The sequence below is a fragment of the Chiroxiphia lanceolata genome, chromosome 26 (assembly GCF_009829145.1).
Source record: "Chiroxiphia lanceolata isolate bChiLan1 chromosome 26, bChiLan1.pri, whole genome shotgun sequence".
Classification (NCBI taxonomy): Eukaryota; Metazoa; Chordata; class Aves; order Passeriformes; family Pipridae; genus Chiroxiphia; species Chiroxiphia lanceolata.
This window is the reverse complement of record NC_045662.1, coordinates 5,077,740-5,092,427: the sequence shown is the minus strand read 5'-3', so window position 1 is coordinate 5,092,427 and position 14,688 is coordinate 5,077,740. Positions and strand designations below refer to the sequence as shown.

General features: G+C 61.3%; 1 protein-coding gene across 12 annotated transcripts in view; it reads right to left on the bottom strand.

The window, feature by feature from the left end:
• Positions 1–14,688, bottom strand: part of SRCIN1 (SRC kinase signaling inhibitor 1) — a 76,067-nt gene that overhangs the window by 33,323 nt on the left and 28,056 nt on the right. For 8 of the 12 annotated variants that reach the window (XR_004360925.1, XR_004360929.1, XR_004360928.1 and 5 more), the window contains exons 1-2: positions 12,267–13,028; positions 8,780–9,063 (exon numbers count right to left, since the gene is read on the bottom strand). Coding sequence is in view for 4 of the 12 variants with exons in the window: in XM_032711274.1 (XP_032567165.1) it covers positions 8,780–9,063; positions 12,267–12,474 (492 nt within the window). In the remaining 8 variants the exon portion in view is untranslated. Of the gene's footprint in view, positions 1–4,620; positions 4,679–8,779; positions 9,064–12,266; positions 13,029–14,688 lie in introns of those variants that run through there. The other 4 variants (XR_004360930.1, XR_004360931.1, XM_032711278.1 and 1 more) reach the window with 3 other exon arrangements.

Here is a 14,688-nt window from a genome sequence, read left to right as displayed (position 1 = left end):
CACGGACACCAAGACAGCACAGGAATGGTCTTAAATGAACCTACATCCCAAAATCCAGGGGCAGAGCAGGGACAGCCCCCCCCAGCGCAGTGCCCAGCTCCCTGCCAGCCCCCCCCCCGGCAGCCAGCCAGGTTGGCAAGGGTTGGATTTGTACAAAGAGAAAGGCAAGAGGAGAGGGCCAAGGTAGAATTAACATATCGCTGGCTCTTCAAAAGCATCAAAGGGAGATAATGGTCCGAGGGAGGATTTGAAGCGACAGCCTTGTTACAAGCAATAAAGCAGGAGGCTCCTTGCAGCAGGGCTCTGCAGAAGGTAGGGAGAATTACAAAGGCTGAGATTATAATTACAATGAAAGTCATGTCCATGATGCTGCAAAAATGATGGACTAAACAGGACCAGGCCCCCTCCTCCCAGAGCACAGACGTGTGTGCACAGGAGCTGGAACACACGTGTAAGAGCAAGGAGGGGGTGGAGATGCTGCCCTGGACCCACAGAGGGATGGCTGGAGGGGTGCACACACACACACACACACACACACAGGCTGCAGAGAGGAAAAGCAGAGCTGGAGGGATGTGATCAAGGACACACCGGAGTTAAGTTCAAAATAAACCGGTCTTTGTGGTTGTCCCAGGAGGAGACAGGAGGTAAATGAAATCCAAGCGGGTCACTGCCCTGACCAAGGTGGATTTCCCTTGGTTAGCAAATAAAACACAAACCTGTTAGTGATTAACAAGGCAGGACCAAGTGTCCCTCTAAAATGGGCAGCAGCAGCAGCCCCAGCTCCCACAAGGGAGGACAGAGGCAGCTTCATCGGCTTTTTAATTAACTCATTTCCAGGAGTTCCAGTTCCTGATCGAGTCCCCCCCTCAGGCACGACGCCTTGACAAACAAAAATCTCCTTGAAAAATAACTGCGAAGCGAGTTTAATCTGTTTCTCCTTATTAAAGTTCTTTTTTTTTTTAACGCTTTTCAGCACAAGAGAAACTGAATTAAAGTGGAAATGGCCAAGTGACAAGACAAGAGAGAGTCGAATGCAAACAGTGACCAGGCAGAGCGGGGAGCGAGTGCTGCAGATATTGTCACCTGGGGTCTCACAATCATTGCAAGGATCTCTCAAACCCGAGCAGCAGAGAGGCCAGCGGAGACAAGACGGGATGCAGGAGGGCTGGGGCTCGTTCCCATCACACCTGGGCTCCTAAGGAGGCTCGGTGGGTCACCCAAACCAGACCCTTCCATGAGAAGGGCACCAAGGCGCTCGTTTTGCTGCTCCCCTTTCAGGCACTGGTATCTTTAGGCAGAGCCTTGGGGTTTGCTACCCCTGTCCCCACCCCCCAGAGGCTCTGATGGCCACCACAGTGTCACCAGAGATGCCACAGCCACTGTCACAGTGACTCAACGGGACCCTTGTCCCACCTGCACGGCTCAAACTTTCCCTCCAGGACCCTCCAGCTGCCCACGCACCCTCCTCCTCCTCCTCCAAGAGCAGCAGCTCTTCAGCACTAATTACAGCTTTGACCCAAGGCGTGGTGTCTCTGGGGCAGCCCAGGTGACACCAGAGCCCAAACACCTCTGGCCATCAGTGGATTTGCATCCCCTGCTCTCCCTCAAGCCCCCTCCTTTCCTGATAAACAGATCTGCAATGTCTGCTCGGAGCAATGCATCAGGACACGCTCTGCTGAGGAGCAGCCACGCCACTGCCTGCCTGGGCTCCAGAACCTCCCTTCTGCAGTCTCCACGTCCAAGGTCAGGGACCTCTCCCGTGCTGCAGGTGCCCTGGGGACCAGGTTTGGTGCCCAGCACACCCCCAGCCTGCTCAGGAGGGAGGGTGTGTGTGTGTGTGTGTGTGTCTCTGTTTCACCTCTACCCGGCCCCTGCACCAACAGGAGCTCCCCGCAGGGGTCAAGGTGTCCTCCACCTTCCATCCTGCTCCCGGGCCAAAGGTTTTGGGGGAAAGCAGGGAGAGCAGGCAGAAGTTGGGCAGATCAGATGGCAGAGTAGCCATGGCAACGGCACGGCGTAGGTGGACCAACACAATAGGGACGTGCAAGGTAAACCCGGCAGCGAGCAGGCAGCGAGCAGGCAGCGAGCACCGCTCCGCTCCCCGCCGCGCACGGCACCGGCAGCACCGCGCTCCGACCCCTGGCAGCCTCGGGGTGACCTCCCCCCTTCCATCAGGGCGCCCCCAAACCCGGGGAAGCTCATCCCTGTAGGTAAACCCCCGAGAAACCCAAGGGACGAGGGCCGGATCCTCGGCGGGGTCGCCAGCACTGCAACCGTGCCCTCGGGGGGGTGACGGCAGCCGCGGCCCCCCCGCCTCCCGCCGCAGGGTCCCGGGGGTACCGCTGCCCACCCACCCCCTGCCCAGCCAGCAGCAAAGCTGGGGAGGGGGGGCAGGACCCCGACACGCGGCTGATGGAGACCGACCTGCTCTTCCTCGCTCCCCTCCCGACGCTGCCGGTGCCGCCGGAGCGGGGCTGGAAGAGCCGCAGGGACGGCGGAGCTGCCGCTCCGGCTGCTGCTGCTGCTGCTGCTGCTGCTGCTGCTGCAGGGCTTTGGCGTTCCCTCCCCTCAGCCCGCTCCGCGCCAGCCCAGCGCCGCCACACCGGCGCAAGGACCCGTCTCGCAAGGACCCCCGAGGCCACGGGCAGAGAAGGAGATTGGATCGGGGTTGGGAACAGCGGGAAACTTCGGGGCAGGGATGGACGGAGGCGTTCACCTTGCCCGCGTGTGCCGGGGAGCAGGGGATGGATACGCGCGGCCCTTCCAGGGAGGAACCGCGGTGAGGAAGGGGGAGCACCGGGAGCGTGGCCGTGCCAGGAGGAGCGCTCCAGGTGCATCCCACCTCCAGTCCCCCGTGGGCATCTACCGGGCATCTCCCTGCCGGACGATTCCATGGGCTCATTCCTGCCCTTTCCAGGGCTGCCATCACTGTCACCAGCGTATTTTTTATCCACTTCTCCGGGACTTCAAGACCCGGTTCCATTAAAAAAAAACAACAGCCGAGCAACCAAGGAGAAGTGGGGTGACCCACAGAGCTTTACACGACCCCAGCTCCCCCGTTCCCAGCCAAACCACGGGCCAGGTCTCTTTTAATCAGCCAGGAATTTCTCCCAGTAAAGCAAAATGAGGGAATCGATAGGGACAGCTCCGGCTGCAGTCCCAGGGACACGCACACACGCTCGTGTTACTCCCGACAGCCACGCACACTCTGCTCCACCATTACAGCCCTTCCCGCCGCTCTCCACCTCCAGAGACCAACATGACACTTCAGGAACCACAAGGGAGGACCCTGCTCCCCTCTCCCACCACACTCGTGCCACCGGGGTTGCCTCGAGCAGCGCTCACAGGCCACCGGCCCCACTCTCTCTGCAAAGGTGGAGTGCCCAGGGACCCCCAAACCTGCCCGGGCCGGGTACCCCACGAGGACCAGGCGATGCCAATCCCATGCCGAGGCCACGGGCACCTCTCCGCGTGGCTCTGACCCCCCTCAGGGGGCTGGAGCGAGGTGAGGGTCAAACTGTTCCTCCCCTCGCAGGGGTCTGGCTTTGGGCACCCACCTGGGGGTCTCCCCGTGGGGCTGGGAGATGCCCTGTGGGGAGGATGCTCAGCCAGGCGAGCTGGAGGCAGAACAAACCCCCGCAGGGCACAGGGATGCTGCGTGCCCAGGCCACCATCTGCCCCTCTCCACTGCCCGGGAGGGGCAGAGGGGATCGGTGTCCCCTGAGGGGGCACAGGGACACGGGTGACAACGCAGAGCTGCCCTGGGACCTGGTGTGGGCACCACTGGGGGCTTTGCACAGCCCCCATGTGCACATGGAGGGGGGGGCACGGTGAGACTCCCCATGTGCTGCACCCCAAAGGGCAAGGCAGGGATGATGGCACCCACAAACTGCCACCTCCCCCTGCCAGCCTGGGAATGAGGGGAACCCCCAGGAAAGGGGAAAGGGGGGCTGGAGGGAAAGGAGGGGGGCTGGAGGGAAAGGGAGGCTGGAGGGAAAGGAAGGGACTGGAGGGAAAGGGGGGGACTGAAGGGGAAGGGGTGGACTGGAGGGAAAGGAGGGGGCTGGAGGGAAAGGGGGGGGCTGGAGGGAAAGGGGGGGGCTGGAGGGAAAGGAGAGGGGCTGGAGGGAAAGGGGGGGGACTGGAGGGAAAGGGGGGGACTGGAGAGAAAGGAGGGCTGGAGGGAAAGGAAGGGACTGGACGGAAAGGGGGGGACTGGAGGGAAAGGGGGGGACTGGAGGGAAAGGGGGGGGCTGGAGGGAAAGGAGGGGGTTGGAGGGAAAGGAGGGGGCTGGAGGGAAAGGAGGGGGGCTGGAGGGAAAGGAGGGGGGCTGGAGGGAAAAGAAGGGCTGAAGGAAAGGGGGGCTAAAGGAAAGGGGGGACAATCCCCTCTCTGGGGCCGAGCCCCGCTGCCAGCGCAAGGACACGATCGGTCGGTGCCGGGGTGGGGGAGAGGGCAACCAGCATCTCCAGGTGGCGACCGGGAATTCTGGGGAGGGGCATAGTGGGCTGGGTAGGAACCACACCAGGACAGCGGGGAAGGGGAGCTCGGGGGGGAGAATCTGACACCGGGGGGGGGGGGGGATACACCCGCTCCATCCCGCTCCGCCCGCCCGGTACCTGCGGCAGGTGAGCGCCGCGGGGTCCGCAGCGCCGCTCGGCCCCTCCCGGCTCCTCTCGGCCCCGTTCGGCCCCGTTCGGCCCCGTTCGGCCCCGTTCGGCCCCGTTCGGCCCCGCCGGGCTCGGCTCGGCTCGGGGGGCGCGGGCGGGGCCGAGGGGGCGGAGCCTCCCCCTCCTCCCGCCCCGCCCCGCCCCGCCCGCGGCAACGTCGCCATGGCAACCGCGGCACCGCGCCGCCACCGCAGCGCCGGCAGGGGGCGCTGAGCGCGCGGGGGGGCGGGGCCGGGAGGGAATGGCGGGAGAGGGGGGGGGGGAGCGTTGGGAACGCACAGGGATGGACACCGGGAATAACGGGGATGGACATAGGGAATAACGGGGATGGACATAGGGATGGACACAGGGATGGACACCGGGATGGACACCGGGAATAACGGGGATGGACACCGGGAATAACGGCGATGGACACCGGGAATAACGGCGATGGACATAGGGAATAACGAGGATGGACATAGGGATGGACACCGGGAATAACGGGGATGGACACCGGGAATAACGGGGATGGACACCGGGAATAACGGCGATGGACATAGGGAATAACGGGGATGGACATAGGGATGGATACCGGGAATAACGGGGATGGACACCGGGAATAATGGGGATGGACATAGGGATGGACACAGGGATGGACACCGGGAATAACGGGGATGGACATAGGGATGGACACTGGGAATAACGGGGATGGACACAGGGATGGGCACCTGCACCCCAACCCTCATCCCTTCCTGCACCCCGACCTTCATCCCTCCCTGTATCCCACCCTTCATCCCTCCCTGTATCCCACCCTTCATCCCTGCCTGCAGCCCCCCCTCCATCCCTGCCTGTACGCCCTGCCTGGCCCTTCCAACTTCATCCCTCGTGCCCCCCTCATGCCCCACACCCCCCTGTGCCCCCCGGGTGCTGCTGGGGGTCCCTGGGGGTCCCTGGGGGCTGCACATCCGCGCTGCCTCTGATTTATTCATTCCCCAGTCGGATTTATTCCGGGCAGCTGCAAACCTGCTGCCGTCAGGCGGCCGCCACCACGTTCCCAACACTCAGCTCCAGCCTTTTCAGCCTTTTCAGCCTTTTCCTGGCCTTTTTTCTTTTTTTTTTCCTTTCCCTGCAGCACAACTGGACAAGCTGAAATCCAAGATTCCAGACACTTTTTCGGGGGGACACCTCAGCTCCGGCTCAGCCCCGGGGCTCAACCCCACCCTGCAGGACTCCGAGAGGATGAGGTCTAATCACAGCACAGCTTTTTACAGGTTATGGACAAGGAATGAGTCCCTAATCCCTTTTTTTCCCCTGGGATTTATAATCCCTCTGCACAAAGCCACACGTTCCCGGTCCTTACGCACCCGCTGAGCCCCGTGTGGGAAAAGCAACAACCGAAAGCAACGGGAATATTAGAACCAGGGACGGACCACGATATTATTTTCCTAATAACATAAAATTATTTTCCATATTTTCCCACCTGTCCCTTATTTTTCTAACTCATTCCTCATTTTTCCAGCAGTTCCTAACTTTCTGTGTACTCAACACGAGGCGCCACAGAGAATCTCCGGGCGAATCCCAACTCCCAGAGCATCAACCACGGAATCACAGAACACTGGGGGTGGAAGGGACCTTAAAGATCATCTACTTCCACCCCCCTCCTGCTGGATTTACCCCTCCCAGGGCAGGATTTTCCCCCCAGTTCCCACAGCCAACACGCTCCAGCAGCCCCCCATCCCCATCCCATTCCCATTCCTCTCTTTATCATTAATATTCCCATTCAGCACATTCTCCCATCTGGATTTTAAATCAGCCTCCTCGGGCTTCTCCTCAGATCTGCCACAGGTCTGATGGGTGTTGCTACAATTATTCCCCTGCATTTTTTTTTTCTTTTTCCCTGCTCTGTTTTAAACACACAAATTATAAATGAGTATTTCTCTCCCTTTCCCGTTCCCGTGCATGAATCCAACATTTTTTTTTGCTGCAGGCTCTGCCAGGCTGAAAAGGGATTGTTGACATTTGTGGAATGTTACTATTCACCTCTGATGTTACCAACTCTCTCACACGTAATTTTGTCTTCAAAATCCCAATAAAACAGCAAAGCCTGGGATCTGAAACACCTTCTGGGCTCCTCTGGAATAGCAAAGCAAGTTTCAGATGTTTCAGGCAGAGCCAGTGCTGGATCCCAATGTCATTTAAAGGTTGGCACCTGAGGTTTCCAGGGTTTTTAGATTAATTTCTCCCTCTTATTATTTACTGCCTGGGGGGGAAGTGAAGAAAAAAAAGGGGGAAAAGAGGGCCAAAAAAAAAAAGAAGAAAAATAGGATTCTGTAGGATTTTGGGGTGCTTCTGATTTCTGTACCAGCTGCAAGTAGTTGATGCTTGTGGTGGGGGAGTGATGGGACCCAAAAATTCGGGCTGGCTTTGCCTGGTTCCAAGAGATGCCCAGACACCCCCCACCAGGCCACTGGTTCAGAAATAAAGCAGATAATTCCCGAATCCAGATCATCTTTCTTTCACCTTATAAAAACCCCCTGCAGCTTATCAGGCCCTGAGCCAACACAAGCTGGATTTTTATTTTTTTTTCGTAGCCGCCGCTTATTTAAAAAAAAAGAAAAGTCCTTAAATCGCTGTAATAATAAGGAAAAAAAGAAAATCCTATTTATTGACTGGGAAAGTACCACCCTGTGCCTGGCAATGTCCCTGATCCACCTGATAAGAGGCAGAGATGGAGTGTGCCCTGTGTGAGGCTGATTAATAATCACCCTTTAGCCAAAATTTGGGGTTTTGGGGGCGTGGGGGGCAGTGCCAGGCAGGTGACGGTTCCGAGGAGGCAGCGAGGCGGCGGCTGCTGCTGATTTTCCTGACACAGCTGGATTTCCTTCCGCTGTGCCAGGTCTGGGAGCCGTCACCTCCCTCCCTCCCCCCGGGGTCTGTCGGGGATGATCTGAGGTTTCCTCCCAGCCACTTCCTCCGGATGCTCCGTGTTCACCCTGTCTGGGCGGGGATTCATCGCCCAACGGCATCGCTGGCACCCAGACAAGGGGGATTTGGGGTCCCCCGCACCCTGAGGTGCTGCCCAGCCCTGGGGCACCCCCAGGCACAGGGATGGGTGTCACCCCCAGGGATAGTTCATCCCTCGGGCTCTGCTGCTTTCAGAAGGGCTCCCAGATGTGTCACCTGCTCCGAGGACCGGCTGGTCCCTGGGGAGCACAACCAGAGGATGTCCTGGCACGGGCACGGTGCCAACCCCCAGCACACCTCATCCATCTGCATCCCACAGCCCCTCCCTGCCTCTGCCTGGCCTGTCCTGCAGCCCCCTGAGCTCCCCAGCCCCTTCCTGGGCAGCCAAGGGGGGAGGCATTGGCATCCCAGAGGCAGCTCCCAGGCAGGGGGGTCAGGCTGCCCCTTCCCTGGCAAAGTTGGGGTTTGCAGGATAAATCCACGTGGGAGAGCCCTAGTCCTGGGAAGAGAGGGGGTGCTGCCCTCCAGGGATGGAGGATGCTCTTCCTCATGCCTGGGGGATGCTCATCCTCGTGCCTGGGGGATGCTCATCCTCACCTGGGGGATGCTCATCCTCACACCTATGGAATGCTCATCCTCACCTGGGGGATGCTCTTCCTCACACCTGGGGGATGCTCTTCCTTACACCTATGGAATGTTCATCTTCACACCTGGGGGATACTCATGTTCATATCTGTGGAATTCTCATCCTCACACCTGGGGGATGCTCTTCCTCACACCTATGGAATGCTCATCCTCACACCTGTAGAATTCTCATCCTCACCCCCAGGGGATGCTCTTCCTTGCACCTGTGGAATCCTTATCCTCACACCTGGGGGATGCTCATGCTCATACCTGTGGAATTCTCATCCTCACACCTATGGAATTCTCATCCTCACACCCGGGGGATGTTCATGCTCACACCTGCGGAATTCTCATCCTCACACCTGGCGGATGCTCCCCCCACCCCCGAGGCTGCTACAACCACCCTCCCCCCCCAATCTCACGCGCCATCCAAGCCCCCCCCCCCCCGGAGCCCCTTCCCCTCCAGCCACCCCTAAGGCACCACAAAAGGCTCCCTGTCCCCCCCCTCACCCCACACCCCGAGCAGGAGACGCCCCCTCACCTGGTCCCGCATCCTCTCCTGCTGCCCCCGCAGCGCCAGCGCGTGCTGCGGGTACTTGCTCTTCAGGTGGTCCATGAAGGCGTCCCTCTTGCGCTCCATCTCCGTCTTCTGGAGGCCGGTGAGGGCCTCCAGGCTCTGGGCGGCGATCACGGTGTGCCGGCGCTCCGAGGTGTGCACCAGCCCTACGTTGGAGAAGCGCCGGGTGCCGTTGCCCAGGGTCCGGTACTCCCGCGGGTACTCGGCATCGTCCGCGGAGATCATGTGGCCGCTCGTCCTTTCGGGATCTGCGCGGGGCGGGCAGAGCACAGCGCGGTCAGGGCCGGCCCCCGCTGCCACGGGGAGCAGAGATTTGGGGTGGGGAGGGTTTGTTTAAGCCAGGGGCGATGGGTGGGGCTGGCTGGGAGCGGGGTGGTCCCTCGGTGGGATGAACGGGGAGGGGGTGCGGGGTTTATCCCTCTGCGGTGTCCCCGCTCCTGGGCACGGGGCTGGCGGTGGCAGGAGGTGGAGGGGGCAAGGGGATGGAGGGGCCGGGGCAGTGGGGGGGATGTGAGGGCTGGGATGCCACCAAAACCACGATGTTCAGAGCGAAACAGGAATTAAAACAGCGTTGGGTCATTAAAACAGCACAGACAAGACACGGGAACTGAGCACTGCTCTGAGGCACAGACAGACAGAGGACACGACACAGGACAAACCAAAAAGAAAATTAAATCAGGCCGGGAGGGGAGGGGGAGGTTCGTGTCTGCCCGTCAGTGTGGGCACTGTGCCGGGGGGGCCAGGCCCCCCATGCCCTGCCAGAGACCCCAGTGGAGGGCTCAGCCCCCCCATCCTGCAGCTGCTTCTCCCAGAGACCAGCCCAGCCCACGGCAGCAAACCCGGCATTGCAGGGATGCCCTGCCCCATGCCAGCCCTCTCCCGGAGCTCAGCCCACCCCGGGCAGGCAGGGAGGGGGCAGGGGGGCAGCCAGGGGGGTCACACGCACAGTGAGGCAAAAGAGACTCGTCCCTTTGCTAATAATTCATTCCCTGCACGTTGTGACTCTGATTTCCAGGGAAGCTCAGCAGTGCTGAATGCCTGGAAGTCCCCACACGCTGCCAGTGCCTGGCACCTCCTCGGTGACTGCGGGACGAGGCCACCCCACAGCCCTCACTGCCCAGCCCCGTGCCCGCTGCAGAGCAGCTCCAGGGCACCCTCCTCCACCCCAAAAGCCACTGTTGAGTGTCTCATGTCATCAGAGCCGGTGTCACCCAGCCCTGGCCCGGTCCCAGCTGTCTTTGCCACCACTAACTAGTTTAGCAGCGGGTGCTGCAGGGCTCCACCGGGCTCAGGCTTCCCTTTCTGCTCCCCTTTTAACCTTGATCCATTATTCATCTCCCTCCTCGTCCTTTCTCCCCCCACTCCCTTCCTTCCCAGAGCTCCCGTCAAGCAAATCGTAGAGGGTTTCTCCTTCTCCCTTAATTATTTATCAGCCCAACATATTAGCTTTGTGTGGGTGTTATTAATGCAGGATGGGACTCCAGCGTGTGCTACGGACACGATTCCTCTGCTCAAGGTCGTACAAGGGGGTTTGCTCCGAGCCAAGCGGGGACATCACACGCTCAGCAAATGCCACGGGGACATCCCAAAGCCTGATTCCCGTTGCCTCCTCCAAAAAGCAACCAGTCCAGCTCCCGTCCTGCCGCTGAATGTGACCTTGGCCAGGCTGTCACCCCCTTTCCCAGAAGATCTGGGAAGATCTGCAGCTCCCGTCCCTCCCCAGCTCGCCCTGCTGGGTCCCCGTGTCACAGGGGAGGGTCACAGGGGCACATCAAAAACACCCTGAGCTCCCCCAGGGAAAGCAGTCAGAGGGGACACCTCGGTCCCACTGCTGGCAGAGGAAAAGGCAGCTCAGAGAGGGGCAAGGGCATCGCCCCGGGGTCCCACCGGCTGCGGAGCCGCTGCCAAACCCGGCACTGACGGGAAACACGGATGGAGCAATTTGTCCTGAACGCCCCAACCCAGCCCCAGGAGCTGCTTGCTCACCTCTCCCCTCATGTAACAGCCCCAGAACACATTTTTCTCCCTGGGGGTTGCTGATATCAGGCAGAAAACTCTTTCCCCCCCTCGTCCGGTTGCTCAAGCACTTGTTCCGTGACCACAGAGCAGCAGAGACGTGTTTGGGGGGCAACTGTGCCCAGAACCCAACACCCAGCCCAGCCCCAGCACTGGCAGTGCCCTGGAGCACCCCTGGGAGCAGCCAGGGTGCTCCCAGCTCAGTCTGGGGCAGTGGGACCCCCAGCACCCCCTGGCACAGGCACTGTGCCCACTGTGGTCCATCCCCCCCAAACCAGCCCCTCGGCAGAGCCGGACCCTGAGCGCCACAGGGACTCCCAGCCTTGTCCTATCCCATCGGAATGGTGCACTGGGAAGGCTGGGAAAGAGGGATGAAGGGCCACCCTGACAGCTCCAGCTGCAGCAGTGACAGGGCTGGGAGGAAGGAGCTGCAGCTCCTCTCCCTCACTGGGGAGAGCAGCTCGAAGAGGCCTCGAGCAGGAGGAGGACACAGGGACGGGGATCTGGGGGGTGTGAGAGGGGCTCCTTCCCTGCAACCACCTCCCAGGTGCCTCCACCAGCCCCGAGTTCAGCAGCCCTGGGATGGGGCCGCGTTTCCAGCCCCTTCCCACCCTCCTCCTCCTCCTGCTGCCGCTGCTGTGATCAGCATGCAGCTCCCCGCTCTCTAATTACATGCTCCGGGAGTGGAACGCGCCAGCTCTCGCTGTTCCCTCTGCCGGCTGCTAAAAAGGATGATTTGAACAGCCCTGCACGAGCTGCACAGGGGTCAGAGCCAAGCTGGAGCCCGTCGGGGGCTCTTCCACCCCCGGCCGTGCTGCATCCGCTCCCAGGGCAAAGGAGGGAGACACAGCCCCAACACCACAAACCCTGAGATCTGAGAACCTCTCCAAGGCAAGAGGAGGAAAAGCCACTGCAGACACGTGTACTGGCCTCACGTCAGCCACCTTTTCCCTCCAGATATCCCAGAGACGATATCGGACAAGGAAACAACCACCAGCTGGGACACGGGGAGGCTCTTTGGGAAAGGGACCCTAAAACACTCACAGTCGTGCTTCCCTGGCACTATCCCTGAGAAGAGGGTGCTAATCCTTCCCTCACGGACTCGCCCCGAGGGTATAATTCCATCCCGCCGCCCCAAAATGCCCCCACAAAGTTGTTTCTCCTCCTCCCCGGGCGCGGGGATGCCGGAGCTGTGGTACCCACACAGTGGTACCCACACACGGGCTGCCCACGACAGCAGCAGCAGCAGCAGCAGCAGCAGATCCCTGGAAAGTGCTTCCCGACGCTGCTTCCAAGTAGGTCACTGGGGTGGGAGAGCCGGTGGCCGGAGCCCGCACGGGGTGCCCACCTCGGCAGTGCCCCAGCCCAGCCCAGCCTGGCAGGGTGTCCCTGCGGGATGTGTCCTCCCCACCCCGGGGACCGTCCCATCGCTTACCCGCGGGCGCAGCTCGGCTCCCACGGCGGCCGGGGAACTGCTCCGGCGGGCTGGGGGCTGCAGCCCCCCGGGGCTCTGCAGGGGCTGGAGGCGGCTCCTTGGCCGAGCGCAGGGCTCCCACGACAGCCAAAATCCCGCGGTAAATCCTGGCCAGCCCCTCTCCGAGCAGCGGGAGGTTAAGGGAACGCGGTTCTCTTTGCGGATTCATCCATCCATCTTCCTCACCCGCCAGCAGAAGGTGTCACCCGCGCCGGGGCACGGCCCCGGGCTGCTAGCAGGGTCCGGCCATCGCCTGCTTCCCGGGAAAACAGAGGCGCCGGGGGCACCGGAGCCTGACCGTGCTTTAGGTGATGCTCTTCAGGGTGGGAAAGGCCCCCAAAAACCTTCCCGGTGCTGCGGGCGCTGCCCCGCGAGAGCGGCTGCGGGCTCGGCGGCGCGGTGCGCCCGGGTCCCCCCCGCCAGCAGCCCGGCGGGGCTTTATCATCAAAAGGATCTTTTCAAACACAGTTTATTACTGCAGTTTCATAAATCTTCATGAGGCAGCAAAGCTCACGCGGGTCGTGAAAGCGCCGGCAGTTAGCGGAGCATGAAAAATCGGCCGAGAGAGCGTTCGTACAAAAAGGGGCGAGGGGAGGGGAAGCGGAGAGTGCATCTGGGGAGAAAGGGAGGCGAGAGAATAGAAGCCCCTCGGAGCGATGCGTCTCCCCCGCACCCGGCCATTAACGCAGCCGGAAGAGCGGGATGCACTTGCTTCCTCCCAAAGGCTGCACTGCCGCACTGCCAGCGCTGCCTGCTCAGCACCCACGGAGGCTGCCCAGCACCCAGAGCCCTGCTCGGCACTAACCCCTTCCTTGCCAGGCTCCCAGGGATGAGAGGGAGGGATGGGAAGCGCAGGGAGAGCCCGCAGGGCTCCCGCGCCGCTGCACTTAACTCATGTCGTGCTGCAGAAACACCCACCCCTTCCTGAGCCGGGACCTGCTGGCATCAAATCACAGAATGCTGGAACGGTTTGGGTTGGAAGGGACCTTAAAGTTCCACCCCCTGCCGTGGGCAGGGACCTTCCACTAGATCAGGTTGCTCAGAGGCACCTTCAGAGCCACTGCTGTCCCCGCCCCTGGCTCAGCCACGCTCTGTCTGCACTCATTTTGGGATGGTCGAGTGCCCTCCAGGACCTGCCCCGGGCTCACCCTCACAGCCACATCCAAAGAGTGCTGGGAGCTGCCCAGCTGCCCGAGGTTATCCGACTGAAACCGTGCCCAGGAGCAGGGACAAGGCAGCCCCCACATCAGGGGACACACGAGCGCCCTCCCCCCGTGCCACTGCCATGTGCCGAACGGGTCCAGCCACCACCGGATCTGGTCACTTAAAATCAGCTCTCAGAGAATTAAACTCCTGTTTTCAGTCGAGCCCACGGGCTGTGGACGCCCCTGTCCCATGGGAATGCCGGGAGCTGGACACACCCAGGGTCCATCCCAGCATGGGAGGGTGGGAGTGAGGGGTCTGCTCTGTCTCCTCACTCCCTCGCAGCAACACGGGGAGTGAAAGCTGAGGGCGACTGGGCCGGAGCTTCCCCACCGTCCTCTTGCTCCTGGGCTGATGGACACCCTCCACCAAACCTCCTGGGAAAAGCCAGGGGATGCCAAGACCACCCCTAAGGAACCATTAACATCCATCCCAGGATTAATCTCCCTCACGCCCTGCAGCCCCACGGGATGGCAGAGCTGTGGCTCTCCCACCTCCTCTCCCCATCCCTCAGGATCCCCCAGCACTGCCTGGGCTCAGCAGCAGCCAGCGGGCTCCCTGCCGTGCCTTTCACTCCCAAATTCGAGCAGAACCAAGGACAATAAAACACACCCCAACTGTTTCCTCGGGAACTTCCCAGCTGGGTCAGCGCAGACCCCGCGGCCCCGGAGCCAGGATGCCACTTGGCTTCTGGGCAAGGGCAGGGGCACAGTGCCCGTGCACGGTGGTGGGCCGGGTGTGATCCAGCCTGTTCCCAGCCTCTACGTGCCCTGGATGCTGCCTGCACCCTCCCTGCATCCCACTAATTCCAGCCCTGCAGGGACAAGGAGTCCGAAGCCACTCCGGGTCCCGGTGCACACTGGCTGCTCCCAGCTGGAGCTCGGAGAAGTCCAGCTGGCATCTCTCCACGGCGCTGCCCTGACAGGCAGCTCCTTCACTTTTGGAAGCGGAGAAAACCACCGGATAAATTCGCATGTCATTTGTCAGAAACCCGAACCGAAGGAGAAATCCCATCTGGCCAGCCCTGGGAAAAGCAGCAGCCGCTTCCCACCTCGCCGGGTGTTATCCCGCCCACGCGGGCACATGGAAAAGGGAGAGACGAGTTCACCTCCTCGCTCCCGGGGGAACGGCAGCGCCGAGGGAAGGGCCGGAAGGGCCGGCACACCTGGATGCTCGCTGG